Raw genomic sequence first — 21,049 nt, 5'->3', positions numbered from 1 at the left:
CAGTCTGAAACTTGTATCCTGTTTTAAATCTAGTTTATTGCACGGTACCTTTTCATTATGTTTTTAGTTGCAAGAGTTGAGCATGTAAGTGCAGCTACTTGCTCAGCATGTACGTATCTCAGATTCAGGAAGTTAGTTTTGCTAAATGTAATCAGAAGATGGGAGGAGTGTCTTGTTTTTCCAAGGTAAAACTGGAAATTGACACTAAGTGTTACATCAGATGTAACACTATGCTGTGATTTAGTATTATGTTAACCTTCGCAAGCTTCAGACTTACATGCTCCCTTCTCCTGGCACTCTTGCAAGGAGGAGATCAGAAGCATTTGCTTTCTAGTTTTAAACTGACCATAGCTCCCAGTTGAGAGAACTATGATTAAACAATGGTTCATGAACAAGCCAACATTATAAGCCATATATTTGATCCTGGCTTGTCTGAACTTCCCACAGTTTCTGCAAGTTGAGATAAAGTGGGGAGCTGTGGTTTATTTTAAAACTGAAAGTCAAATATCTCCTTGGGGCTGCATCAAAGCAAGAAAGGGGAGGGTGTGTGTGCAAGTTTGAGAGTTATGCAGATTTATTCAAGGAGTGCCAAGTCATAATTTAGTGTTATGATCAATCAATTCCTAGTCTCTGACTAAGGGTTTTCTATTTACCACTCAGCACTTTATAGTATCCATAGCTATCTGTTATATGGCAGAATTAAATAGTTCCCACTAATATCTCCTCAGTTTTACCTTTAAGAGTGTGGTAACATCAAGTACAATACAATAATTGTATTGATTTTTTATATATTTATTGAAATAATTACAGACTGCACTTTCATTTAAAATATCACAAGAATTCTTTCTTGATGCACACACAAGAAGTGACATTTTGCTTGCCAGTGAAACAGCTGATAATTGAATTTTAATTCAACACAAGTCTAACTTTTCATTACTGAAAATAAGTTTCCATATCTCCTGTGTACTGGCAATTTTGTGAGAAAATCAAATTATATGCTAAGGTTATTTAGTATTACTGTCATTTCGTTTTCTTGATTTAATATGATTACTGATTTCTTGCCTTGTATAAGCTTCTGCCTCAAGGGAGAGGGCCTGGATGGCAACTATCCAGCTGTGATAGACTTCACACCTTACCTGAAGTTCACCCAAAGGTACATTTTTATTCTCGTAATGTTGTCTTGGTTGTAAACTTTAACTTACACCAGGCTAGCTTTACATTTATTTATCACTTCAAACACTTCAAAGTGGTTTTCTGCTTGTTCTCTACTTCCTAGATGTGGGTCCGAGTGGTTTTGCCTTTGCCCCACTGCTTTCCCCTGGAAAACCTGCTCCTTAATGCTAAATTGGAACTAACAGCAATGTGCAGAAAACCCAACTGATGTTTGTTCTGATTCAGCACTAAACCGCATGTTTTCCCAGGGGAAAGTGGTGGTGCAAACAGAAGTGTTGTGAACTGCCTTGAGATCTTCAAATGAAGAGCAGTATACTAAATAAATAAATGTGTGACTGAGCCCTAATACCGAATTCCCAGTGTTTTGCACAAGGAAGAACTTGCAACTTCATGATGTGTGTGTAACAGATTTGGACAGTTGCATCCAGCCCTACTTAGGGGTCTCTTCAACAATGGCTTGCATTTCTAAAGCACTGTATAGAATTTTGCAACAAGCTGTTCTTAGTTCTCAAACTTGGTCCTTCAGTTCTGACAGCATCAGTAGTGATGAAGAAGAGCTAAGAACACTTGGCAGTAGTGGCAGTGAAAGCAGCACACCAGAAAACATTGGTCCTCCTTTCAACATGGATGAGAACAGCTGGTACAACAAATGCAAACGGGTGGAGCAAAAATACCGCCTCACACTGGAGCAGAAGGTAAAACCTTACTTGGGCTGAAAAGCTGAAGATATTTGGTGTGTTACAATTGTAAATAGAAAATGTTATACACTTAATTTTAGAGAAATTTGTTCTTACCATTGGAAAAGAATTGCTTTATTTTGGTATGACTTTCCAGATATGGAAACCTTCAGATATGGCTGCTTTAAACAAAAAAGGAGCTCACTAGAAGTATTTCACATTTACTCTTGCTGTAAATGCTCGCAACTAGCACATGAATGGTAGGTAGCACATGAAATCATTATAGATTATATCACCCAAAATGAGAGTACTTAGGAAGGACTTGGAAAATAGTAGATTATCTTTCATTTTATAGAAGAGCAGACAGCAAAGGGTTAACTTCTCTTCTGCTAGAAGATCAAAGACTTGTCATCCAATCTAGAGAATAGAAGCCTCCAGGATGCATCTCTTTACCCTGGCTTTTGACACTTAAGATGTGTATTTTCAAGACTCACTCTATTCCTGTGACTAATTTGTTTTGGCTGCTCTTAATACTGAATTTTAAATTATTGTAACCCTGGAGCCTGCTGGTGAAGGGCAGATAGTGAATTTAATAAAAATGATGAAGTTGATGTCACTCCGTGCAAATATTGGGTCTGGCGAAGGAACAACACTGTTGTTTTGGCAATTCATCTGTGCTGAAGCCACGGTTTATTCCACATCTCCCCTCTGCACCCGTTGAACATAAGCCTCAGCCACTGATAGAAGCAACTGTGCTTAAAAGCTCTTTAGCTATAACTACTAAATTTAAATTTAAAGGACGCGGGTGGCGCTGTGGTCTAAACCACAGAACCTAGGGTTTGCCGATCAGAAGGTTGGCGGTTTGAATCCCCATTACGGGGTGAGCTCCCATTGCTTTGTCCCTGCTCCTGCCAACCTAGCAGTTCGAAAGCATGTAAAAGTGCAAGTAGATAAATACGTACTGCTCCAGGGGGAAGGTAAATGGCGTTTCCGTGCACTGCTCTGGTTCGCCAGAAGCGGCTTAGTCATGCTGGCCACATGACCCGGAAGCTTTACGGCGGCTCCCTCTGCCAATAATGTGAGGTGAGCACCGCAACCCCAGAGTCGTCCGCGACTGGACCTAATGGTCAGGGTCCCTTTACCTTTACCTTTTTACTAAATTTAAAAGAAGCTTTGACTATTGTCAGGGAACTGCCACCTGGCCCGCTGAGGGGAATGGAGGGTCCGTTAGCATCCAGAGAGCCCTGACACCAATTGAGCAGCAGTACCTCTTCCAGCAGGGAAAGCCGCCACACCTCCAGTGGGGAGGAGAGGGAAGGAACCAGCCTGGCGGGGAGAGGGCTTAGGGATGCCACTGAGAGCCCCAGCGCCTCTTCTAGCCAGGAGCCACAAACAGGGAGCCTGGCGGGGAGAGGGCTTGGGGATGTTGCTGAGACCCTGCGCTCACCTCGTCCGGTTGGTCAGGAGGCAGGCACGCCATTTCCGTCGCCCCAGTTGCACAAAGGGGTGAAACACAAGGAGGGTAGGAGGAGACTTGGGTTGCCGAAGTTCTTATGCTGGGGGGGAATCTGAAAGGGGCCACTCCTGGATTCTGCCGGCAACTGAGACAGACATGCATTTTGTAGCTCTGCACTGTGAATATTTTGCACAATAAAACAGCAAAAGACTGGGCTCCTGCTCTGTTACTCGTGAGGCACCATCACAAGAACCTTACAACTATGTTTTAGTAAAAGTTGCAGGTACTTTTTGAAACTACTAATTCAAATTATTCCTTAAAACAATTAATCCTATCCCCTGAGTTGCAAATCTAAAACACTAATGTGGAATGAAAGTTGTAGAACTTTGTCTTCTTGGATGTTTTGTGTCATGTAAGAACATAAAACAGAAGAAGAGCCCTGCTGGGTTAGGGCTGAGGTGCATCTAGTCCAGCATCCTCACAGTGGTCAACCAGACAAAGCAGGCATATTAACAGAAAACAGCATGGAAGCTTTCTCACACTTCTGGGGTAACTGCAGCTTTCATTGGTCTGGCTGAACTATTATAATATTCTGAGTCCCAGCTTCTTTAGAAAAAACTACATGCTCCTGGCAACACACTATAACAATTGGAAGGCTGCCACACCTCCTATGAATGGCAGTCATGTATACCTGACATGTTAATTACAGAACTGTTTACAAAACTACTTATTTGTTAAACAGAATGATTTAAATAGTTTTTTCTTAACTTTTTATTATTGATAGTTAATTACCAAAGAATAAGTTTTAACATTTTCTAACTACTAGTTTCAAGAAATATCAAATGCAGGAGAGCTCACCAAAATACTTTAAAAATAAATTTTAAAATAGTAGTTGCTTGGTTTGCAAATTTTGCAGTACAATTAATACTTATGTGTTTCTAGGGTTATCTAGAAGAGCTAGTACGCCTTAGAGAGACCCAACTGTCTGAATCCATCTCTCAGAAGAAGTTACTGCGTCAGAAGGTAGATGCTATGGATTTGGCTCATAAAATGGAAAAGGAACAACTTGAGTACATCATTGTGGAACTGCAAGACCAGCTGTAAGTTGGATGCAGTGCAGAGAACTTGATGGAGAAGTAATATTTTTTGAATAATACTGTAGTTTTTTGGTCACTATATGAAAAAATCCAGCTCACATGTTAATCAAATTAATGTAGTTACAAAAACTGAAATTATATTTGAAAAGCCTGGGGGGGGGGGAAACCAATTTTTTATTTATTTCTGAAAATGTATACTGCCCACTATAAAAAAAATATCATGGCAGTGTACAGCATAAAATCAACAATAAAATTACATTCATAAAACAAGTACAAAATACATCACAAATCAGTAAATCAAATTAATACATCAGCATAGCTGGATCACCTCCCAGGGAAAACTTGGGTTAAGATTTAAGCAGGTGCCTAAATGCCAGTGCTGTAGGTGCCTGCCTGATGTTCATTGGAAGCATTTTCCAAAGGACAGATGTCACCACACTTTCTTTATTGGTCCTCATCCAGCCCACCACTGTTCCCAGGAACTGATTCAGCTGCTGTGCTGCTACACTTGAGTCAGATGTTTTGGAGAAATAGAATTGGGTGTCATCAGTATATTGGGTGCCAGCAACATGTTGACACTGTGTTCCAAATCCTGTAATTACCATTTCCAGTGGGTGGCTTCTGCTTCCAGGTGATTGGCCAAGAGATTTTTCTGAATGGGTACAAATTTTTTATATCACAAGAACAAATACAATGACAACATAGCAATCTGAATTGCATGAAAAAGGTTGCCCTAGGCAAAAGATATTCATCTTATGGCCTCTGTGGAAAGTGCAGAGGCCACCCTTGGAAGCTCCCAAAGTTCTTTAAAAGCATAAGCCACTGTCCCTTTCTTTCAGATAATGCAGAGGCACAGGTTCCAGTGGGCAGATGGGCCACTCACTTGTCAATCACTTGACGTCACATCAGGTGACCTGTTTTTGCCCACGTAGTTTGAAATAAAGCTATACAGATAAAGACCCAGCACTGTTCACTGATTCTGAGGGCTTGCGAGGTTCTGTGAATGGGGCTCTGCACAGGGCTGCAACCCCCTTTGGGCCCAGTCTTTGCCTGCTTAGTAGGGCAGGTGAGCATGGCTTTGTCAAAACAACCTTCTAGAAGAGGTTTGGTGGGTCTGTTTAGGCTTTCCTGTCATTCCTCATGTTGTGGGAATGGGATTTGTTACTTCTTATTAAGAGATCTAGAGAGGGTTTTCCTTTAGTCAGTTGCTGGTTGTTGGAATGAACATATCCTAGAGGGCCTTTCAGAAGAGTCACTCAGGATAAATTGGAATATGAATGGAATCTCTGCCTCAACATATGGATTCCATATTCTCCAATAAAATTGTATAAACAACTGCATACTAATTTCCTTATTGTGATGTATGTGTGAGATTGGGTATAGGCTATTATTATTATCACCCTGTTATTATCACCCTTCATCCAAAGATCACAGGGCAGGTAACAACATAAAAATACAAAATAAGAACACAAAATACACAAAAAAAACAAAAAAACAAACCAGCAACACCCCTTCCTACCCACAAACCTATTTAAAGGGCCATAGAGTGTTAATCAGCCTGAGGCCTGGTTGAAAAGATGTTTTCACCTGTTGCCTAGAGATATGTAATGAAGGTGCCAGGTGACCCTCCCTGAGGAGAGCATTCCAGAATGGGGAGCCACTGCAGAAAAGGCCTGTTCTCATGTTGCCACCCTCTGGACTTCTTATAAAGGAGGCTCATGAAGAAGGGCCTCGGATGGTGATTTCAGGGTCCAGATTGGTACATATGGGTAGAGGTTAAAGCTATTCTAGCTTTAGATAAGACATTGCATGTGACTCTTGAGATATTTTTCTTGGCAGGTTTACTTGCCTTGGACAATGTATAAAGGTTTGACTTATTTGAAACTTCATTTTGAACAACTATTTTAATTCTCATTCAAATTTAAAGATACCACATTATTAGAAATTTGTCAAAGATTTGTTAACTGAGATTGATGACAGCTAAGAGTTGTGGGATGCGGGTGGCACTGTGGGTTAAACCACAGAGCCTAGGGCTTGCCGATCAGAAGGTCGGCAGTTCAAATCCCCGCAATGGGGTGAGCTCCCGTTGCTGGGTCCCAGCTCCTGCCAACCTAGCAGTTCGAAAGCACGTCAGAGTGCAAGTAGATAAATAGGTACCGCTCCGGCGGGAAGGTAAACGGCATTTCCGTGTGCTGCTCTAGTTCGCCAGAAGCGGCTTAGTCATGCTGGCCACATGACCCGGAAGCTGTATGCCGGCTCCCTCGGCCAATAAAGCGAGATGAGCGCCGCAACCCCAGAGTCGTCTGCGACTGGACCTAATGGTCAGGGGTCCCTTTACCTTTAGGTGTTGCAGTTATAGTTGCAGTGATACTTAGGTAGATATGTAATATTTTCTTTTTTATATAATTTTATTAATTTTTCATTAATAACAATCCAATATAGACCACATTACGGTAATACAATACCAAATCATAATTCAATTAAAAAAGCCAATTGTCAGATTCGAAAGTAAACATTTTGGTTGACTTCCCAAAGTCATGTTGACTTCCCATGTTAGAAGATTTTTAGGAGATGTTGATTCTTTTCCCCGCTCCAATCTGCTTATTTAATCCAAATAATACAGTTCCAATGTTGATCCTTTATTTTAACAGCCACTTATAGGTTGACTTTTGTTCATATTTAACTGTTCCATAGCCTTTAATTTGCAAGTGGAGTTTATATCTGGTAACTGTGTGGAATTTTTTTTTTAACGTTCGACCTTCCTTTCTTGTTGCAATCAATCATTTTCGGCATTTCCCCCCGCCCCCACTCCAAAGACTCAATTTTACTCTGCAGTGACCTTTCACCATCTTGCTTTTCTTAAAACTGAAAGTGGTCTGGCATCTGGCCATTACTCCAGGCTCACTTCCAGCTTTTTCTTAGAATTCTTTCCCATCCAATAACAAGCTGATATCTCACCAACACCATAGTAAATCAAAGTTCTAGTCCTCCGTAGGAGGGTATTGCCACAGAACATCCCAATATTTTCCACACAGTTCCATTCTTTCAATTAATCCATAAACATTATAAAGTCCTTGTTGATTCCCTCTTGCAGTCCATTAGCAGCTAATTTTCTTCTTTGGTGAAGAGTTGCCAAATCATAAAACAGCAAAGTGAATATATAAAAGAGAAAACAAAGACTTCTCTCCAGCACATACCAGTCCAATTACGATGAAAATCTTCTCCAGATGAAGACCTTGGCAATCAGTGGCTGAATCATTTAGCAGGTTAACTTGTCTCCTTCCAGAGCATGCCTGTTTCTTTAAGTCCAAATTCTGCTAGATCTTAAAAAAACAGAAGAATCTCCGCTGATGGTGACCGTGTTGGAGAGTTTCCGATGTGTGCGGTGCTATGCATTCAACGTCCCCTGCCCCCTGCTTCCCGTAGGAGCGGGAGGCAGGTACTGGACGATCTGCGAGTGTCAGCTGCAAGGATAATTACTCTCAAATTATCCTTAATTGTCTGCATGCCTGGGGTTCACTATCGTGGGAACTGCTGTTCACCATGGCGGCAAAACCGGAAGTCTGTAATATTTTCTGTACTTGGGATAGAGTGGTCCACACAGGAACTCAATAGTGCCTTGGTCAAATTATTCAAGTTGGAAATCTAACGTATTTGGTTCCTCTACTTTCAGTTACCTCTCTGGTTTCCCCTAGATACTGTGATCAGTAGTTTTAGGACCAGATTCTAAATCCTAGAACAGCACCAATTCCTTAATTTAGTGTTTCTCAAGGTTGGGTCCTCAGCTGTTGTTGGACTACAGCTCCCATCATCCCTGACCACTGATCCTGCTAGCTAGGGATGATGGGAGTTGCAGTCCAACAACAGCTGGGGCTTCAAGCTTGAGAAACACTACCTTAATTGTACTATGGCTGAAACAGGGATTATATTTGTAATTGTACCTGCATGCTGGTACATGTTTTGAGAGTCACTTCACTGCTGAGTGTGCTCACAGGTGTTTGTGCGAGGGAGGGAGGGAAGGGAGAAGGAGAAGACATGGCTTTAAGGTGGTCTGCAGGGAGAAGGGGGAATGGGCAAAAACCTCTTCAGCCCCCCACTTCCACTAATTGAATGCAGTTTCCTTCAGTTTGTGGAAATGCACCTTTTGGATCAAAGTAATGTTATTTTACAGATTTTATTTAAAATGTTAAAAACAATTACCAAACCAAGTGTTGTCCTCCAAGACAAATACATATACAGATGTTAAAACTTGGAAACTTTTTTACATTACAGATTAAGCTCACATATGCAGAGATCAAACCTATTATGTGAAATTCAGTAAGAAATGCTACTGCCAAATGTTTGACAACCAAAACATCATACTTCTATGGGATTTACTAAACCTATGTACTGTACTGTTAAAGTAAGCAATTTTTAAATGCCCCCTTAAAAGTAATTTTTTTTGGACTGGCTTCTTAAATCTTAGGGGGTTCTCAACTAAAGACTTGAGCTAGCTCAAGCAGATTCCACCCCATGTGCCCAGATTTAGAGGTGCATGGTGGAAGGAGATGGAGAGAGGGTTCAATATTCTTAAGGAAATATGTTGATCTTTCTTAAAACTATATATAGATTGTATTTTGTGCATAGTTTTTTTTAGCTGCATCACCTTTTCATGTAATATGTGCTTACAAATCATGTGTTGTGTGACACTTGTAGAATCTGTGCTTCTAGCCAGAAGTGGGTAGACAGTTAAAGTTCACATAAAATTTGTTCCAGCCTTTTTACTTTCATATATCATTTTACAGAACATGACAACTCATGTGATTCATCCTTTTTCTTATTTTTAAGACAACTCAGCTTGATTTTTATCGCCTGTCTCCAGTTATGATGATAAGAACATAATAGCCTGCTGGATCAAACCAATGACCCATTTCATCCAGCAGTTTGCTTCCACAGTGGCCAGCCAGAAGCTCATGGGAAGCAGCAGCTCATATTTGTCACTAGTTCGGCATATTCTAAGCCCCATTTCCTTTATTTTGCATTACCTGTATATAATTAGAATTACATTCCAGATACAGTTCTGGCACCTAAATATTCATCTCATCATTTGATCTTAAACAGGAGTGGGCAGCTTAAATGATAAAGATTGTGTCAATGTGGACAATTCTAGAATGCTTTTCACAGGCAAGATATGCATAATAAAATTGCCTTTTTTTCTTTCTTAGTCCATGCTTTAGATGCTTGGTGCAGCTCTATGTGGACCTCTGGTTAATTGTGATGTTAGCTCTTTTATTAGCATTTTTTGATACTGCATTAGTCAGATTGTTGTGAGTCATGGTTTACTTAATATGAATCATCTTTTTAGCTGCATATCTGTAATACTCCAGAGAATATACTGCCATAGTTGCTTTGCATGTAGGTATAGTCTCTGTAAGAAGATAATGGGCTTTAAAGATCTGAGGGGCAGTGAGTTGCTTCAAAAAGCAACTCACAACATGCATATAACCAATCAAATGTTATCTATATACCCTATATATATAAAGAAACAGTAGATAATATTTGATTGGTTATTTAACAGCAGTTAAGCAGCTAAGTCAGTAGAACACTATCAGGTGCATGTTGTGAGTTGCTTTTTGAAAATGTGTTAATGAAATTACCTTTTGCTAGCATATTCCATTGAAACATTAAAGGTATGTGCTGTTCATATAAGAAAAAGATATTTTTTAAAGCAATCTGTCAGGTCTTTTACCTCTACTTCAGATTTTAAGAAATAACTTAAGAATGGTAGGGAACAGTTGTTTGAAGCTAATGGCCAGTCAAACTCCCCCAGGTACTCAGAACTGTACTGAAAATTTAAGTAGTAGAGCAGAACATTCTGTACTTGAAACAGATGCTTAGCAACAGTTGCGCATGCTGTTAGTAATTTGAAAAATGTGTAATTGGTACTTTAGCAGTTTCTATTATGATTGGGAGGTGTGAAGAATAGATCACAGTTCATGGAAAGCATTGTCTTTTAAAACATGACTGTGACGTATTTGTTAAAAATCCAGTATTTTTTTTACTATAAATGTCTGTTCTCATTCCCTTTGCTCTTTGTCCTCAACTTTGAGCCTGGCAGCTAGCCACTAAATGCCATGGCATTTGAATCAGTTCAGACTGTTCAGGCTGTTTTTCTTTGATAGAGGTTTAAAAATTAAATATGGTTATGACTTGCTGTCAGTGTGACAGAAGAGATTTAAAATTACACGGTGGGATTTAAATTTAAATGTGATTACATGACTCATTATTTGATGAAACTACTTGATTTTAAAAAAGATAATGCCAGAAATGAAACCCAAAACCTTAATCCTCAACTGTGTCCTATACATAAGAGGTAATGTAAATGGCATACTGTGGTATTTTAAATGCTCGACATTTTAAAATTATTTATAAAAGTATACTAACAAGTGACAGAATTCATATGACTATCATGGTCTAAACTTGTGAATAGTCTGAGGCATTCCTGTTCAGTTGAAGAATCTAGCCCTTAAGCAATTTTTTAGTAAAATACCGCTCTGAAACAGATTATGCAGAAAATTGACAAAATAATTGTATAAAAATGTTGCACATTAAAATTGTGGAGATAAGATACAAATTTAAATGCAGTTAAGTTGTTACAGTTTGTATAGTTATAAAATGGTTAGTGCAAGTGTTTGCATATTAAAGCTGAAAAATAAAGCTGGTCTACTTCTGAGAGTGGCACTCAGGCATAAAAAGCCCCATTAATTGTTGGGATTGTTTTTCATAACCAGGAAGGCTCAAATATAATAATATTTGTAGGAATCTGTGAAAAGTTGTGTTTCACTTGTGTTCTTCTGAGTAAGGATATTTATCTGTATGAATAACATTTAGGTACCTTCTGCTCTACCCTAGTCAGTGGGGTGGGGGCAATACCTTAAATATATACTGGTAAACTTGGCCATCAACTTTATTATCAGGGAGTTTTAACCTTGAAACATCCTCTTATGACCTGATATTACCAAGACCAGGTGCATGTCTTGTGTCTTCAAAGTTTAGTGGGCCCAACACCCTCCCATTAGAAAGCAGGTAGGCACTATTCCTGTTAAATTTCAGAATCCAGTTTATTTTTTTTATTTCAAAAGGCCTTTGAATTATAAACATAATTTTATGTTGTTTTCAGACGTTTTAACATATCTTTTGAATTATGTGTATTATATGGCTGAGGCATATAGTGAAAAGCTGCAATTGATTGAATAGAATAAGCCCCCCTCTGAAGTGGATGTTAGATTTTATTCCATTGCTGCTGGCCAGCAGTGTTAAATTTCTTGGGATGTGCTGCATCTTCTCCTTTGTAAATTATACCATGGCAAAAAAGCCAAGCAAGCTCTTTTCATTTTTGCCCAGTTGGCCTTCATCAGTCATGGGTTGTGAGATTGTTTTTTGATATAGATATTTAATGAATTTGGATTGCTTTCTGTACAAATCCCTGGTACATGAAAAATCATTGGCAATGGGGGGGGGGAGTGGAGAGAGAATCCCAATCCTTGTTCTGGCTATACTGTATTCTTTTAATTTCATTATATCTTTTTTATTGTTGATTTAGGATTCCTTATCCTGAAATCAGCTCTTATAGATGTTGTTCTTGTGTAAGAGGAATGTGAATAGGGGGAAACGTTGCTTGTGATAATAGCAGGGAACAGGTGTATTTGTTTATGATTAAGATTTACTGGCTAATTGCAGATCGACTTTATTGATCTTGCTTGAGGTTATATGGCACCTTGGGGTTCTTGTTTAGAAGCCATCTGGGCATTGAGTGATATATAAATTAATAAATAATGATATGCCTTGTATGTGCTTCTTCTTCTTGGTTTGCACATTCTTCTGTACTATTCTCTGTTCCTATTTTTTGCTGTTTTACATTACAAATACATTGCCAGGTTTTGAGTAGATAATCACAATGTAATTCTTCTCCCCCTTTAACCAAATAGTGTTTTGAGTAACATCAACAGGGTTACTTTTTTGTTTTATTTCTTTCCTGCCCTTCAGAGCAAGCAGTTTTTGCTTAAATATTAATTGCAATAGGGATGTATGGGGTGTTAGAGGAGTGGTACTACCCCTGGTGGGGGACACATTGTTCTCCTTCTGGGGTAGTTTGTCCACCTTTGGTCTCCACCCAGCACTCAGCCCTCACCAGTGGCTTCTAGAAGCCTAACTGAGTTAGGGACTTCCCCTGCATAAAAGGACAGGCTCCGGCAGATTGAGCAGACAAGAACAATAGTGGGTCCAACAGTCGAGAAGGTGGTTTCTGCATGTGCTGTAGAGGAAGTGAGAGGCAGGTGGGGCTCATCAACCTGGGAAGGTAGCACATCCAGGAGAAGGAAAGCTCTGATCCTTAACTGCTGCCTTGTGGGATATATTCAGGATAAGAAAAGGCTAAGGAGTAAAATCTACACAAATCCTGAGTGGAGTCCCTAAGACAGTTGGATGGCTCCTTGTATGCCTCCTTCCGTCAACTTCTGCAGTCAAGCTGGTGCTAAATGTATTGCTCTGCTTTCCTTTGGACCACAGCAAGGCCAAGGTCTTGTCACCCTGGACCTCCATGCACCCAGAGAGGTCACTTTGGTGCAACGGTTTGACTTCACCCCGAGGCGCACTCTGTTGTCTTTTGAAACAGATGGGTGCCAGAAGCATTACAATATAATGTTATTAAATGGCCAATGGGATGAGGAATGAATAAAAGAGCATTTGAAAATCCTGCCAAAAAAAATATTTTTGTATATTTTTCTTCTGAAAACAAGCACATATGTTGCCTGGTATATAACAACATATAGAGGATTCTTTATGGCCAAACATTGTGTAATTTGTCATAATGCATGTTAATCTATTTTTACATGCTTTGTATCACACTGAAGTTCAAGCTGCTTTATAAAAATAAAAATCTAGTGCAAGCCTCCTAAGAATAATACCAATTTAAAATACAATAAAGATAAAGGTTCAAAACAGCACTGTAAAATAGCCTTAAGCAGCCCAACATCTATCTGCAATTAAACCCGCCAATGTTCTTACTAAATAGAAAGTTTTTACTTTTTTGAGAGGATGTTGACTGAGACTTTCTGTGAATACAATAGGAAGTACTGAAAGCACACGGATGCCTATGGGCACCGTGTTGGGAAACCCATGCCTTAGCAAATCAAAGTAGGTTCAAAGTAAATATGTTTGGAGATGACATCATACAATCAGGGTGCTGCAACAGATAACCACTGTCCTTGTGATTACCACCTAATCCCATAATATATGGCATGCATATATTATATTACTAATAAATTTATCATGGCTACTACTAATCTGACTTAGTAGTACCGGTATGTGGAAATTTTTTCCCCATGATCAGTATTCCTGTGAAGCCGCTGCTTCTGGTGCCAGTTTCCCTCCATACGGGTATCATTTTAAAAAGCAAAACAGGATTGGGCACACTGTCACTTTAACTGCAGACATGAGCATTTTTAAGGCTACAATGAGTACCAGTTTACCTAGATGTAAGTCACATTTTGAGTAGACCTGTACAGTGTAGGTTTGTGCTTTAAGGCTGGGTTTGTTATTTTCAGGAAGCATAGAGATACATGTCAGCAATCTGAATTTAGTCTTAAAATAGCTATGAACAATTGAAATGTAGATTTGGTATGTAACAGAGTTGGCATATTTGGAGCCACTTGCAGAAACAGCTTTATCTTGGCTTACTGCTTGTGGCTTGTTTGGGAGAAACAAACCATGAGCACTGCTTCACACAATGCTAAGCCAAGCTTTGTTTGTTTGCTCTGTATGTAGGCAAAGTAGAATAGAAGCAATTGAGCAGCATACTGCTTGTTCATCGTAGACCATGGCTGGGGCCAAATCTGGCCCTCCAGACCCTTTTGTGCAGGCCTTTCCCACCAGCCCTATATAAAATGCCATGGTTTACAGTCATACCTTGGGTTGCGAACTCTGCGGGTTGCGGTCCGCGCTGAACCTGGAAGTACCGAAATGGGTTACTTCCGGGTTTTGGCACATGCACAGAAGCGCATCTCGCATGTGCGCAGATGCAGCGCTGCGGGTTGCGAATGTGCCTCCCGCACAGATCACGTTCGCAACCCGAGGTTTGACTGTATATGAATTTGTGCTGTGTAAGATAAGGCCACTGATTTATATTTTACATGTATACCCAGAAATTTTGCTAATCTCTTTTATTTTCTGTTCCTTGGGGAGATTGGTAACAAGTCTCCCAAGAGTGACAATTCTGGGAAATACCCTAAGCAGAAAACTATGCTGCTTGTCAATAACTAGAATTCTACTATTGTCATCTCCTCCATAAATCCGCAGTCTTGGATTCCCTTAGTTTGTTGGGTTTTTGTTTGCTATTGGGAGTTCTGACACTATACTAACATGTAGTTAGAGGCAAATAACACACCACATGCATCATTGCATGGGCTCACATCCATGACATTTGAAATTTCAACAGATTTGAGTCATCAAGGTGGTGCTGACAACTCATTCCATAGAGAGGGGATATGTGAAGGAGATTTATCCAATAGGAGAATTCATAGTACTGGTAAGTAACCAAGCTATGGCTGTACTGTTAAGTTAAAAACACTCCCAGTCTTTTCCCATGTTAAATACTTTCCCCACTGTGAAGTATACCTCCTTTTGATCTTACAGAAATGACACTTTTCTTGTAACTTTTCTTACCTGAGATGGTGAACTTATTTTCAAAATGATACAAGTTACTTTTTTAATTAAGTCACTTTCTCTGTGTCTTTACTCTTACTTGGCTTTCTTGCTGGGTTTTTTTCCCCCTATGTGTCAGGTATAACTCATAGATAATACATTGAGACACACATATAGACCCCAAATTAAGTATTTTTATTTACAGTAGTTGAAGTAAAATTGCACAGTGCAATATAATCAACCTGATTAGAAGGTACACAATGCAGTTTTTGAAGAAAAAAGGAAATCAAACTACACTGTACATTAAGTTTGCCATGAGTAACTGTATGGAAACCTTCATTAACACATTTTTTCTTTTAGTTTTGCCACAAAAAAGAATTAATATAAATTAGCACTTAAAATTCTCTATTTGGTTTGTTTTCCAGGATGAAATAAAAGTGAAAAATAATAGGTACTTTAGTTGCAATGCAGCTGTTAACAGCTTTTTTGTACCTTGTGTAGTTCTATTGAGAACCATACTTCTGCTTGAAGAAATGTGAAATTGGACTTTGATCTGGACTCTCCTACAGACTGCTGATGTAGGCAGATCAATTTGTTTTAGAGCTTAATACCTTGATTTTCTTCTTTTGTAAAAGTTATAAATTAAGAACTTAGAACTTGTGCTGTTTGCTAACTGAAAACTGCGGATAAATTTGCTGTTTAAGAAGTAGTATTTAACTCATTGCTTTTATTTCTACATTATTTGCAGTTCACTGGTCATCTCATCTTGTATACTGTAGTGTAAGTCTCTCTCTGTACAGTTCCTTTCAGTTTTTTGTTTTGTTTTCAGTATTAACATTCTGATTGAGAAGTCTCCTAGGAGGAAAGGTGCTTTAAGAATAACATGCTAGCAGGTGATCTTCCAAGAATAAGCCTATTTTCTTCCTGTGATTTAAGACATTACTTCTAATGGCATCAAATTCACTGTGTGTTCACAGAACTGTGCTAAAGAATAATGATTTAAGATCAAGACAAGAATTAACCACCCATCTCACCAATCAGTGGCCTTCCCCAGGAGCTCTGGATGTTAATGCTGTTGCCTTGGATACACTACTTTATCGAAAGCAAAATAAGCAATGGGATGAGTAAGTTGAAATATTTGTGCAGTGCTCCTAGAGATCCCAGAAATTTCATTCTCTAGTGCATCATGTCAACCAGATTATGTATGTGTTTAAGGGGAAAACTGGTAGATAACTAAACATTAGAAAGCAGAATAGAATTATATAGTAGCATATTTATCTTAAACACATTAGGTTGTATGCAGCTAAGTAATACTTGTCAGTAGAGACACATTGGAATCAGTGGACAAATCATACAAGTATATTGAGTTCAGTAAGTCTTCTCTGAGTATGACTTACGGTAGTTGGATGCAACCTATCTGCCATAATAAATCATACTCGTAAGCAGATAATACTTTTTGGGTGGTATCTAAGTCATACTCGCTTTAGACTCTTTGAAATCAATTTCTAATGAATAAGCAGCATGCTAGTGCAGAGTGTTCATGGTTTCTTGCTGGCTGACTGTTCTTGATTTATTTAGAGGAGACAAATTATGTACCCAGATTCAGAGCAACATAACAAGCCAGAATCTGGTTTGTTTTGTCTGCAGCATGAGAGGAACAGGAGTGATAAGGAGTACCATGGTAACTTTTGAGTATGGTAATTGTTGCTCATTCACATTGCTTTGAACTATGGATTAATGTGATGTAACTGAACCAATGCAAATTGTTTTGCATAATGAGTTTAAGCTTGAGTTGTTGTTGTTACTGGCATTTTTATCCCACTCTTTATCCAAAAAAGGTTCCCAGAGTGGTTTACAAAATATCAGTGAAGTTTTATCAACTGTAGTTAAGGACATACTAAATTTGAAGATTAACAGTAGTCAGATGTAATGTGGAGAGAGTGGGGGTTTCCCATATAAGATGTGGCAGGGGCATGATTCCACAGCCTGATCCCTTTATCAGCAGTGGGCAACATGTGCTCTTCCAGTTGTTAGCAATGGGAGTTGTAGTCTAACAACACTTGGAGGGCCACAGGTGTCTGTTCTTGCTATATAGTTCAGTCTTAAGTCATCTTCAGCCTTTAAAAGAATTTTAAGATTATATTTTCATATTAAAATGGAAGTGCCCAATTGCATTATTACCTCAAATTTGCTGAGATTTTACTTGGATGTTGATTTCACTATTGAATTTAGCATCCCATGGTACATTCTGCAACATAAAGGTTGGTCTAAAAATTATAGGAACATGGAATGGAATCAAATTTGTTCCCTTGCACTCACAGAAGGGCTTTTGATCCAGTGTTGTCTAATGGAGGAGGAGCAGATACTTTGGGCCACTAACATTTGCAGACCCCCGTCCCCCCTAAAAATCCATTCCAGAGAGTTGAAGGACCTTCCAGAGCAAGGTGGAAGGTGGCATGGGGTAGAGCTGTTGGGGAAAGGAGGAACTGGCAACATTTGCTTCCCCTCTATGCTCTCTGTTGTTGGTGAAGCTCATTACTATGGGCTATGCAGCACCACCTTGGGGTCAAGGCATTAAAGTGTTGATTAGGAAAGTAACCAGCTTCCAGAATTCAGTTTGCTTTCCTGCCTCGTCACTGTTCTTTGTTGCTCCCTGCCTTTTCTCACTAAATACTATATATCTTATCTGCGGGGTGGTTGTTTTTTGTGTGGTCGTCCTGTTTTATGTGGAGGTCTCCTGTTCCTGGAGTAAATGAGTGTCTTCATGTACTTCATTTTAATTTCGGGGGGGGGGGGGGATTAAGGTTTGCCAGTTGGACGTCTCCCAGTTTGCTGTTTTCATAGCTTCTTAACTCTGCCTTTTTACGCTGTATCTCTGCTGTTAATTCCTCTGCTTTGTTTTCTTCCAGTGTGTTCTTTTCCCCTGTGACTTTATATTGTAGTTTCTGCCACCCTGTTTCTGGCTTTGTGCGTTCCCATTTATATTTAGGGGGGGAGTCCCTTAAATGTATAGTCTATTTCAGTCCTTTGCTTTCCCTTCTTGGTGACCACTTTTACGAAGGGTAGGAATCAGTTGAAGGTTTGAGAGACACTTGTATTGGGAGCCATGCCCAAGAAGCCCCAGCAAACCACACCTTCTTATTAGGTGTTTGTGTTGGTCCCGTGCTCAGATTCCATTGCAGCTGTCATTCTGCAAAGCAATTTGCCTTTTCAAGAAATTATGTGTACTGCATCCCTAGCTAGCTCTGGTTGTCCTGTGGCTTGCAAAGTCACTCAGAAGTGCAAACATACTGAAGGGGCTGTTTCTCATAGCTCTGAATTGAGAGACACAGAAGTGCATTAGTTACAGGGATGAGTGCTCAGCAACAGAGGGGATGAGTTCTCGAATGGCTGTCTCCTGTCCTTTTAAAGAGAGAGGTTGTGTTGTGGAATGTAACGTGGTGGAAATGGATCACAAAGCACAGCATGTGAATGTTGCATGCTCCACAGCTCCTCAGAAGGGGAGTACTTTGGGGGATTCCAGGGATCTCCTGTCAGCCCCCAACCCCAGGAGTTGCCTAGTTTAGCTATGCCTCATTCATAACCTATTACTAACAATGCTGCTGCTGGCACTTCTCATCAGGATGCCTCACTTTTCTCCTCAGTCTGTGTTTTTTTCAGTGAAGGCCTTAAATCAATCAAAGAGTGCTAGGTTAGTGTTAGGTGCTTTTTCTTTACCCCAGGGGGTTGGATCCTGAATCTAATTCTGAGCCTTCCAGTTCTCATAGTCAGCTCTATCTCGTTCCTTCTCATAATTTGGCAACTGCTCAATCTCTTATGGTGGGCAGCCAGCCACCTCCTGATGCCTCTTCCAGTCAATTCCATGCAGCTAAAGGCATTGCTGTTGCAGCTGATTTTGCATCTAATGGCCTTCATTAAAGGGGAAAATATGAATCCTTGTGGGGAATTGGATATTGAGGAAGTGGAATGAAACGAGGGATCTCAGTCAAAGGCTCATTCCTCTAAAAAACCAAACTGTTAACTGTAGCCAACTTAGATTCAGATGAAGATGATGTCTGAGGAGAAAAATGTCATGGGAAAGTTATGGCCAGATCCAGAATGTCTGACATCCATGGCCAATATGGTGCCATTAGAATTAGCAGAGCCCTTTCTTCCTAAAGTTTCTGTAAGAGTCGAGGAATAACCGGAACTGGAGGCAAGGCGTAAAGTAGACCAGGTGGCCACAAAGCTGCTAGTGCATCTGTTGCTTCTACCATCAGACAATGGAACCTGGTGAAGAACCTCTCAACCTGACAATTTGTGTAAAGAGGTCCACTTTGATTATGCCATAACGAGTCTAAATTTGCTGAAATACATCTGGGTGTAACATCCATTCCCCCAATATTACCCTATCCACGGTCAGATAAACCGTTGCTGACTTGGTGTTTGTAGAGAAGTGCCCCAATGAATCAGCTGACTCACATGTTGAGATTTTTGGCCCAGTTGATCAAGAAACTGTGGTCTTGCAGGCATGAGACAGCTCGACTTGTCCTGTTGAGCCTGATCCAAAAGTACTAGGGCACAAATTGGATTTTACATAGTGCCTTTATGCTGCATTGCAGTATATGAAGGGCATTTAAGCAAATGTACCTCTCCATAGGTGGCTTATAGTTTAGTTTTTCATATTTTAGTCTGCTTTTCAAACAGCAACAGATTATCTTGGTGCATTTAATGAAAAGAGCTAAAGGATGTCTGGTCTCTGGTCTCCTAGTTGCTGAAGAACAAGGACTTGAAGGATTATTTCCAAAGGACTTGAATGTTTTGATTACTGCAGTACATATACACATTGATAGCACTTCAGGCAATACACATAACTAATTTTAAATGCAGCTGCAAGGCTGGTACTCTTAACTGTCAAAGCTGTAGTTGTTGATCAGACACAGACCCCTTTGTGAAATGGGGTGGGTTCATCGTAGGGCAGTAAGCGTTTCTGCAATATCACACTACATATAGTAGGCGGAACCCTCAGTTCCCTACTCTTTTTGCTCCTGCTGGACCTAGTGAAATATCTCTGTTGGGTAGGCACAGTTACTCCTTTTTTCTGATGATGCCAAGGTGGGTGGTGCAGTGAGCACTGAGGGAGTGTCAGATACGGTACAGGTTCTGACAGCCCTGTACAGGGAGGTGGGGCTCATCAGTCTAGTCATGGGGTCAGATGAGACAAGTGAGGTTAAGGGAGCCCCCCTTCCCACTAACAGACTGCCCCACTCCTGGCAGAGGCCCCCACATCCTGCTGGAGCCCTTGCCAAGGTCCTCAGTCAATCCTCCATCTGCATTGTCCTGACACAGCCATGGCTTAGCCCAAACACACATGCTCCCAGGGAGCAGATGACAGCCACTTTGCTGCTCCCTAGTTGTTTTGTTGTTTTTCTGCTGTGCTGAGCTAAGCCATAGTTTGGCTTAGCATGCTATCCAAAGTTGGGTCTATGGTTTAGCTCTCTCCAGACTAACCATAACTTCTACACCAAGAACAAACTTTGATTTGGCTTAGCATGTGTGAACCAGGCCACTGAATATTTGTTTAAGATTTTTAGCTATTCAATCAAACTATCAGAGTGGCTTACAATAAATATTTGAAAAAATAGTAAAATACAGAAAATCTAGAAAAATCAACATTAAAATAACAAACAAGATAAAATCAAAATCATCAATGTGTGGAAACAGGTGAACGTTAAAACCTTTAAAGGAATAGTGCAAATGTTCTTGCCTATGTCATTAGTGGAGCTCCCTTTTGAATTGTACCCTTGACTAAAATGCTGCAATATCTCTGATACATCTGTTTAGATAATGAAATGTGTGTATTCATAACTGAGTAGAAGATAACACCTTTTCTTCCTTTATGTAATCCTATTAAAAAAAAAACACGTTTTAAAATTTCCAGCTTTATTTTATAGTACAGCATATTTGTTTGGAATCGCTGATGCAAA

At 39.8% G+C, this 21,049-nt stretch overlaps 1 protein-coding gene across 2 annotated transcripts in view; it reads left to right on the top strand.

Moving 5' to 3' along the window:
- The window catches only part of RUNDC3B (RUN domain containing 3B), a 33,219-nt gene that overhangs the window by 7,822 nt on the left and 4,348 nt on the right, over nt 1–21,049 (top strand). The window contains exons 6-9 of one of the 2 annotated variants that reach the window (XM_033165185.1): nt 1,073–1,153; nt 1,700–1,868; nt 4,249–4,406; nt 16,061–16,207. In XM_033165185.1, the coding sequence (XP_033021076.1) occupies nt 1,073–1,153; nt 1,700–1,868; nt 4,249–4,406; nt 16,061–16,207 (555 nt within the window). The remainder of the gene's footprint in view (nt 1–1,072; nt 1,154–1,699; nt 1,869–4,248; nt 4,407–16,060; nt 16,208–21,049) is intronic. The other variant, XM_033165186.1, reaches the window with a different exon arrangement.

The sequence above is a fragment of the Lacerta agilis genome, chromosome 12 (genome assembly GCF_009819535.1).
Source record: "Lacerta agilis isolate rLacAgi1 chromosome 12, rLacAgi1.pri, whole genome shotgun sequence".
In the NCBI taxonomy this organism is placed as follows: Eukaryota; Metazoa; Chordata; class Lepidosauria; order Squamata; family Lacertidae; genus Lacerta; species Lacerta agilis.
Note: the sequence above shows the minus strand (reverse complement) of the source record. Positions and strands in the feature narration are given on the sequence as shown.